At 35.6% G+C, this 9,805-nt stretch overlaps 1 protein-coding gene across 4 annotated transcripts in view; it reads right to left on the bottom strand.

Annotated features, from left to right (window-relative positions):
• Positions 1-1,901: 1,901 nt before the first annotated feature.
• CEP85L (centrosomal protein 85 like) overlaps positions 1,902-9,805 on the bottom strand; it is a 266,510-nt gene continuing 258,606 nt past the window's right edge. For all 4 annotated transcript variants that reach the window (XM_069076970.1, XM_069076968.1, XM_069076967.1 and 1 more), the window contains exon 13: positions 1,902-7,120. In XM_069076970.1, coding sequence (XP_068933071.1) covers positions 6,957-7,120 — 164 coding nt within the window. In that variant the 3' untranslated portion in view covers positions 1,902-6,956. The remainder of the gene's footprint in view (positions 7,121-9,805) is intronic.

Genomic DNA, 9,805 nt, shown 5'->3' with positions numbered 1-9,805 from the left:
TGGAAGAGAGCACGTGCTGGAAAGGATATGGAAAAATAGGTGCGCTATTACACTGGCTGGTGGTGTCATGAATTAGTCCAATCACTCTGGAGAACAGTTCGGAACTATGTCTAAAGGGCTGTGAAACTATGAATACCCTTTTACCCAGATGGATCTGTAGCCCAAAGAGATCAAAGAAAAAGGAAAAGGATCCCTATGTACAAAAATACTTTTAGCAGCTCTTTTTGTGGTGGCAAAGAATTGGAAACTGAGGAGATGCCCATGGCTAAGGTTGTGTATATGACTGTGATGGAATACAAATTTTTATGATGTAAAAAATGACAAAGGGGATGGTTTCCGAAAAACAGGGTTAGTCTTGTACGCAGAGAGATGCAGAGAGAGCAGAACTAGAACAGTGTACAACTGCAATATTGTAATGATAATGATGATACTGTGAAAGACTCAGCTACTCTGATGAATGCAATGATCTGCGGCAATTCTATGTCTCAAGATGAAAAATGCTATTCATTTCTAGAGAGAGAACTGATGAACTCGAGTATAGATTGAAGCATATTTTTATACTGTGGCTAATGCAAAAAATATATTTTGCATAATTTCATATCTATAATGGGTATCACATCTTCCCTTTTCAAAGGAGGAGGATAAGGGAGTGGGGGAGGGGGACAGGGAGAGAATTTGGAACTTAAAGTAAAAATAAAATAGAAATTTATAATACAAAGAACAACCCCCCTTCCCAGTATTACCCTGAAGAAAGAGGATTTTGCCGTTCCATTCTGGCAAGTCATTTTTATTATTCCTCCATTGAGGAATCTGTGATAAAGTGTTTACACAGTGCTCAGAGGTTGCAGTTTATAGAATTTGAGATGCCTCACTACAGGTTTACTCAGAGTTAGAGTATTGAAGAGATCTGTCCTAAGAACAAGACATCTCCTAATTCAATTAGTGTTTCAGGTGGGTGGAAAATTATAACTCATATGTGCTAGAATAAAGATTTAGGGTGCCTTCTGCAATACCTTTTACATGTAGCCCTCCTTACCTAGCATGCTGTGATGCTCCAGATGCTGGATTAAGAATCCTTTAGGAGCATTCTTAATTCTTTAGCAGGTCCTTATTTGAAAATAAATGGGATTGTCTCCTTGACACAAAAGGAAAGAAAATATAGACAGGTCAGGTCTTCAGGCTTTCATCGTAGTAGGACTACAAAACTGGAGAATGAAACTTGGAGTTTAGGCATTTTGAGAACTTTAAGGGGCAATATAGATCTGACATGATTCGACTAAATTTGTGTTTGTATTACCTGTGATCAAAAGATCTCAGGGCTATAGATTGTTTTGACTTCTCATTTAAAAGAACGACAAGATTATAATAAAGTTTTAAGTTCTTGTTATTGAAAAATTAATCACCCTCCAGTCAAGCTCAGATAACTGACAGCCATCACTGAGTCCAGATTCTTAGACCCTGTCAGAGTTTACACTCCCCTGGAACAACCTTAAAGAACTAAATGTCATACCTTCAGATCTGAGTTAAGGAATAATAACTGTCATGACCAAGTCCACATTTACATGGTGCTTTTCAGGCTTGTATAAACACAATGCTCACAATTTTCTTATATGAACAGTTTTACTAGCTAAAGTTCAATGTGATTCAAGTGATTTGATCAAAAGCATATAGTGTTCAAGGTCATATATGAGCCCCTACTCCTTACTTCAGGTCTGGAGACATAAAAAAGTAATAGCTTTTACTAGGTAAAGGCTTTTTGTGTTTTAATTTCACACAAACACAAATACTAAAATGAGAACCAAAGAAAGCTTCTTGTCAGTATAAATTTAAATATGAACATTTCAATGGAAACTTCTGAATCACCAATTAAATACTCATATCAGTTACTCAAAGGAAGCAAATATTTTTGTAAAAAATTTATTTCTCTGTAAATACAAATCCAAACATCAACAAACAATACTCCAGTGGAAAAATACTAGCCATTAACATGAAAACTTTCTTTTTATTTAATAAATAGAACTTTGGCATTCAAAATTCTAGCTGTAAACCCTATTTTTTTAAATATAAAACCCCTCCCCAAAACACACACACAAACAAACAAAAACAACCCCTTTACACAAAGAGGCAAGAATGATAGGCCTGAAGGCATAAGCCATCCAGTGGCTTCACTTCCTTTTTACAAAGACTGCATTTCAATTAAGTCATGACAACTGTATTTACACATGAGGTATTCTGAATGGTTCAAAAACTGAACCCAATTTACTAAAACTACCAGCCATCGAGACTGATCTAATAATACACACTGCTGTGCTTTTAATGTAACTGCCTAGCACCCTACTTCTCACACCTATGCAATACTGTAACTGATAGATACAAATGAATACATTCTGATGGTAATTCCTGCTCACTTCAGAGCTCAGCTCCAAAGACAAATGCCTAGGACCTACTCCTACATTTATTAAATACTTCTCCTTGTTAGGGATAAAAAAAAGCTTAAGAAAGTCTAATTAGAGAAGAAACAAGGTGCAATAATTATTGACATTCTTAAAGCTTATATAAAATGGAAATGAACATGTGTACTGCAGGCAAAAAGGCACAAGGGTGCTGACTGTATACAACTGTGGAATATTGCTAATGAGTTATCGATTTGGAAATCTAACCATGTTCAATATTAATATTTTAATTTAAAAGGATAACTGGATCCCAAATTTTATTTCCCCCCTCTAAGAGAAATGTCTTTATGAAAAAACAAGATTATAGATGAGCAAAATTCCACAGCAAGATCATCAGGTGTTAGGACAGGTACAGCTAGCTGTCTCTTTATATATTAAATAGGAACGCTTTTCTCTTGCTTGTGGAAAATAGAAACAAACTGCCAAAATAGAAAGAGAATTAACTTTGGCTCTTGTGGCTGCATCTATTGGCAGTTTCAAATTGTTTAGCCTGAGTGTGGGGGTCATTCTAAGAATTGCTTATTACTTTAATTACAAATATACAAGGATACAAACCAATACAACAGATGCCCATAATGCAAGCTAGATATGCGCCGAAGCAGAACTAAACTACATAAATACGTACAGTTCAGGGCCTCAGCTATTCTTTGCTCAACGAAAGTACATTTTTAAATACAGTAATTTCTGTAAAAAATGTGCTCACCAATTCCTACAAATTAATAATAAAGCTATAAATAGGTTAATAATTAAGCCCACTAAGACAGAACTGTACAATATCCATTATAACGAACTTTTTTTCCAGCCCTTGAGATCATTTCTTGATAGCTACTGAACAAAATTATCATGACTAAAGCAGTTTAACAAACTGTCCATGACTAAAATTGGTTTCACTAAATTATGTCACTGTTAATATTAAGCAATCTTGTTATATATGTGAAAAAAAAAATGGGTCCACAAAGTATTTTCAACCAGGTAAACAATCCAGCACATTTTACACCATCAAAGCTTATTCTTCTTCCAATCTGATAGGCCACTGTAAATGAATACAGATTTGCCAAGAGCTCAATAATATCAAAGTATTTGCTGACATCAAATGAATGACAACTATTGTGCATGTGAGGTCTGCACAAATTAATTTAGGCTTTTGGCTGAGACACCTGCCATTTATCTCCATTTTAAAGTGAAGGAAGCAGACCAAATTCACACTTCAAAAATCAAATGACCAATATACAAATGTCAATACAGTGTGAGTATTAAAAGGCCCCTCCTCCTAAGGAGCAAGCACATTTATAGTAACACAAAGGTTCAGTAAAAGTTTTTCACACGAATGAGAACCTTGAAAGTAGGCTAAATTTAAATTCCGAATGTTTTCTTTTCATAAACCATTGCAATAATTTCTGAACATTTACAATTCCAAAATAATATTATTATTTAAGCAGGTTACTGAAGCATTTCTGGCTGGCCCAATTCACTCTCTTTCTTGAGTCTTCCAATAAAACAAAACCAATACCACTATTTTTTTAAAAAGTGTGGAGAAAGTAGCACTGTATGAGGGAGGAAGAAAAAGGAGGTTTGCACCCCACACCAGAGGTGTTCTTTAAGAAATAACTTGCGATGATTTCAGTTCTAGAAACTGAAGGCAACAGTACTAGTTTCCCAGTTTTCCATTAAATTTACTTTTTAAAAATGCTGCCCATAAAGTTACTTTAGTGCAAATTAATTATACACTTTAGAACATTAACTTATTGAAAAAAATAATACCCTGAAAAGATCTGATGACAACTAAGCCAAATGAATAAAAAGACCTAGAAAAAAGGCTGACCTTAGGATAGAAAACAAAACACCCAACAACTTACTATTAAACAGCATAGAAGATATTTAAACAAGATCATTTGGTGACCTAACTTGCTGATTATCTACCCCAAGTCCAGTGACTTTCCGGTTCTAAGAGCTGAGAGCGGCCTATACCAAGGGACTGTACTTATTCTAACTGCTTTACTATCAAGGCATTTTCACCAGTTCTATAGAATAGAGAGATAATTTAACTATTTTAAAATATAATACCCACCCATTCTAAAGTTTCATCTTTGCATCATCTATTCAGATACAAATTCACTACTTTAGTGTCTTATACTAGAGGTGGGGTTTTTTCCCCTTAAAAAATACAAAACAAATCAAAACACGTTATTTATTCTCTCTGGTGCCTGTATCACTCCATACTACATTAAGATGCAGACAAAGCCATCATTACTGCACTGAATTAATGATTTCTTAGTGACTGAACTACTACTACCTCCCTTAAATTACCTCAGTTACTTAGCAAGGGAGTATTTTACACAGGCACTGGGCAGAATCCAAGTTGAATATATTAAAACCGTTACCTGAACTAAAGCTGTAGAATATCTTATATGTGAGGCCTGCCTCTAAAAATAATGTGACCAATAGTTTTAAAAAAACAAAATCTCCTCAGACTGAATACATGAAAATGAGTGCTATCTGAAAGCAGTCACCTCAAGTGACTTCATAGATATTCCAATAATGCTTTCATTGCTCAAAATATTTGTGGAACTCCTCTTTAGTAGGTCTTTGCCTTCAAGTTAGTTTGAGAACCACAAAAATATTACACTTCACTTATATAGTTTTATAAAACAAACTGAATATTACATTTTTAGTAACCACATTTGGCTCTAAATAACTTTTGGTCATTTCCTAAAATTAAACTCACCCCTCCAATAATGAAGATTTTCCACAATGAGGTTATTCAAAGAAGTGTGTGCCAGAGATTATGAAGGCAACACCAAAAGATTATTTTCAAAAACATGTTAAGCAATGTCTGCGTTTTAGGGTTAAGTGCATAATATTCAATTAATTCAGATGCATAAAATTCAATTATGCTTATTAAAAAATTATTCATCTTTACCTTAGATTCACGTATAAGTTAGAGAACTAGCATGGTTAAGCCATAGTCAAGGGTTAAATAAGGAGCTGTGTCTCAATGAGTGCAACTTGGTGCAATAAACAAAAAAAGTCAGCTAAGTATGGACTGTATCTTCTTTGTGTTGGTGAATATCCAAATATGAATGAAGACTGGCAGCTAAAATTTTCAATTTCTTTGAAATTTTGGCAGACAAAAATTTCAGTATGTTAAGAATTTGAACCAAAACTAGTATTCTTAATTTCCCTTTTTGGTGATCATCTACAGCCTTTACAATCTTAACTATTAAAAAAAATAACAGCTTTATGTTCACAATATTCTTTTCAGATGAATAACTTACCCTGCCCCCCAAAGGAAAAAACAACAGGAACTACCATGTAAAGATACTAGCATAAACTAATGCTAAATATGCCCTTTACTGGAAAAGAATACAAATGCTAAAAAACTAACTCATGATGGTGATGAAAGCATTTCATCATATCAAACTTTCCCAACTGTTAACAGGTAGCTTAAAAGCATACTAAAAAGTACTTCACTTGCCTACATACTACTACAATTCTAACCCTTAAGACTGCCTCTGTCAACAGCATGATTGTTTCAATACCAAAGGATCTTCCATGCTCCTAGTAAAGGGCAGGTGTTGTAAACCTTGCTTCAGTTAGTCCTTGAATATCCTAAATGTGCAATACAAACTTCTACTGGAAGGAACAATAAATGGAGATACAATCAGTACCATGTTTCCCCGATAATAAGACCTATCCCGAAAATAAGCCCTCCCCTTACTGTGTAAGATTCCTCTAAAATAAGCCCTCCCCCGAAAATAAGCCCTATTGAGATTGCTGCTGTAGTGAAGGTGATCCCCTGCGCTACACGCTACATTACGGTACCCTCTGTATGCACTGTGTCCCCCGCCGGGTGAAACGCACGCCGCGCTCTGAGTTGCATCCAATCAGAGCTGTAGCAGTGAGCGCGTCATCCTGTTCTTTATTGAATTCATTATTGAATAAAGGTATATTTTTTTGTTCACATTTACCTGTTTATTAAAATTGCTGTCAATGTTCATTAAAATAAGCCCTCCCCTGAAAATAAGCCCTCTGGTGTTTTTCTGTCCAAAAAATTAATAAGACAGTGTCTTGTTATCGGGGAAACACGGTACCTTCCTCAGAACCTTTGCTTTAACTTCAGAAACCTTTATAAACATTAAAATGGCATAGGATTAAAAAAAATCTTATCTCTTTATCTAAATAGCACTCTTCACAGCTTGGTCCTACAATCAGTAGTTTTAGAAAAGAGATATTTTTGTGTAGACTTGATCAGACTTTGCAAATGGTGATTTGAAACATGGATTCTTTTTTTTTTTCTTTTTGCTAGATTAAATAAATTCCACGGAAAACGATCTCCCAGTCCCATCTTTCCCTACCCAAAAATAAAACAATACACAGAAAATCCTATATGCAGGTCAAATAGAAATGCAATCTTCCAATATGGCTCCTGAACATAAAGATGAAGAACAGTTTACACAGCAGCACTGAGCAATCAGTCACTATTGCTGTAGAGCCAATACTTTGTCATTGGGTAATGCAGTTGTCTCCCATGTCCTGAGCATAGCGGTCTGATATCATAGTCCTTAATTCATCAATCTCCTTCCGTAACTGGCGCATGTCTGATAGTTTTTTAGTCAGTGATTCCGGACTGTGGTCATTCTCAGTCTCTTCAGTTGAAGAGCTCATAGCTGTGAAAATAAAATGAAGAGAAGTAGAGCTTCCTACATTTTCAATGCTATTTTGGAATTTTAAATTTTATTACCTCCTTAAATATAATGAATGCTATGTGTTAAAGAGTCAAAACTCGGGTAAAAATTATGTATCAATTTTCAATCTGTAAAGAAATTAAAATATCATAATCATTAATTAGCACTTATGAATCCCTATAATTTTTATTTTTATTTTGCTTTTTGGAGGGCAATTGGGGTTAAGTGACTTGTCCAAGGTCATACGGCTAGGTTTTTTTTTTTTGTTTTGCTTTTTTTTTTTGGTGTGTGTGTGTGTTAAGTGTGTGAGGCCAGATCTGAACCCATGTCCTCTGACTCCAGGGTGGGTGCTCTATTCACTATGCCACCTAGCCGCCCCTAGACCTCTAAAATTTTGATTCCATCTTAAATATCTTTCTAGGATATTCAGATAGTTGTTAAATTCATACTCAGGTATTTGTTAAATGTTTTTAGTAAAGTATCTGACATAATTATGCTATCTTTGTAAGAATATATCATAGGGGGCGGCTAGGTGGTGCAGTGAATAGAGCACCGGCCCTGGAGTCAGGAGGACCTGAGTTCAAATCCGGCCTCAGACACTTGACACACTAGCTATGTGACTTTGGGCAAGTTACTTAACCCCAACTGCCCTCAAAAAAAAAAAAAAAAAGAATACATCATAGTGCAGATATATGAAAGTCAAAAATGGTTGTAGACCCCAAAACTTGTCACTATTGACAAGGTCAACTTCAAATGGCCTCTGTCAGATTGCTCCAGGGATTTCTGTTTGACCAACTACAATTTAATATTTTCATTAATTACTTGGATAAAGGTAGAGATAAAATGCTTATAAAATAAAAAGTCACTGGCCAAGATGCTATATCTAGGATCCAAAAAGATCTTTGACAGGATAGAATAAACTGAACCAAATAGAATGACATTTAAAAGGGAGCAAATATTATTCTTGGGCTGGAAAAAAAACAAAACAAAACAACTGTTCCATTACAAAATAAGAGAGGCATGGCTAGATCGTAGTTGGTCTGAAATGATGCAGGTGTTTTTACAGATAGCTCAATCAATATGAGTCAACAGTGTCATCTGGCAGCCAAAAAAGTTATTTTGATCTCTGGCTACACTGAGATGCACAGTATCCAGAACAAAGAGGTGACAGCCAAAGTGTACTGTACTCTGTTCAGAGCATATCTAGACTATAAATGTTCAGTACTGTACACTACACTTTAGAAAGGACACTGGTGAGCAAAAAGTGGGCTGGTGAGAGAAAACCGAAAAACTGAGGGTGTTCATCCCAGAGATGACTTGAGAAGACATAATAGGGATTAGATTTCTGCTTGTTGGAGGCTGTAGAAAGTTAAGATTTACTCTTAACGAAAATAAACACTTGCTAATGACTACAGTTGTCTAAAAGACATATGGGCTACCTCAGGACACAGGTTCCCACTTCCTGTAGGCTTTTAAGCAAAGGATGATTGCCCAATTATCAAGATGGGCTGGAGAAAGTTTGCTCAGGCAGAGGTAGGACTAAATGTCCTCTGAGGTATCTTCTAACTCTGAAAAAATCTGTCCTACTTCACAGGTGCTCTGAACTAATAAGTAATGTATTAAAATTCAGTAGAGAGTATCCTTCTGTGTCCTCTCTCTATAATCAAGCACCTGAACCTTTCACTTGCTGCAAGGTAAAGACATACATGCAGGGTGGACAAATCTGGCATGTAAGCATCTTACCTTTTAAAAATGCTTTACTGGGGCACCTAGGTGGCGCAGTGAGTAGAGTGCTGGCCCTGGAGTCAGGAGGACCTGAGTTCAGGATCCAGCCTCAGACACGTAACACACACAAACAAAAAACCTAGCTGTGTGACCTTGGGCAAGTTACTTAAACCCAACTGCCCTCCAAAAAGCAATAAATAAATAAATAAAAATGCTTTACAGTATGTTGGGTTTAAGTGATATTAAAATGTTGACTACCACATTAGCTAAGTTATTTCCATCATATTCAAAGTAAGAATTACAAGGCAGTGTGACAGAGTAGAAAGAACGGTCAGAAAAATTAGTTTGAATTCTAAGCATAAGGCAGAAACAGATAAAATGACTGCCTATTAAAGTCAGTTTCCTTAGCAGTAAGATGGAGATTTAAACAACAATTTCAACTACTCATCTCACAGTGGTGTCATGAAACTGCTTTGTAAACCTTAAATTGCTCTAAAAATGGGATGTTTTCATCACAGTTCAACTGTGGGCTTTCACTACTCAAAAAGAACAGGACAACAGACTCATTCTGAAAGGAAGAATTACTTGATTTCTAATACAGGGATATGGCCCTTAATCATTTGGGTAGATTATTTGAGGCTCAATCATTTACTCCAGTATTCCTCTGTGTATGTACAGAAAAATAACAATTGCTCCCTCATGTCAATTACACTGTATTAATTCAGCCAATCCTGAGTTGTGGTCTCTCTTATTTGACTTTTATATATATATCATACGCCTATTACATCATGGTCAGTACTAGTATGTCTATCTTATTTGTTTCAAATCCATTCTATTTCAAATTCTATAGGACTCAGGGCCCTTAGTATAAGCCATTTACCACCATCATCATAAAGTTGTTTTAGGTTTTTTTGTTTGTTTGTTTGGGGGGGGGGGGGCACG

This window comes from Petaurus breviceps, unplaced genomic scaffold (genome assembly GCF_028583685.1).
Source record: "Petaurus breviceps papuanus isolate PSGF00001 unplaced genomic scaffold, PetGlider_PUasm1.0 90977, whole genome shotgun sequence".
NCBI classification, from domain to species: domain Eukaryota; kingdom Metazoa; phylum Chordata; class Mammalia; order Diprotodontia; family Petauridae; genus Petaurus; species Petaurus breviceps.
This window is presented reverse-complemented; position numbering and strand designations above follow the sequence as displayed.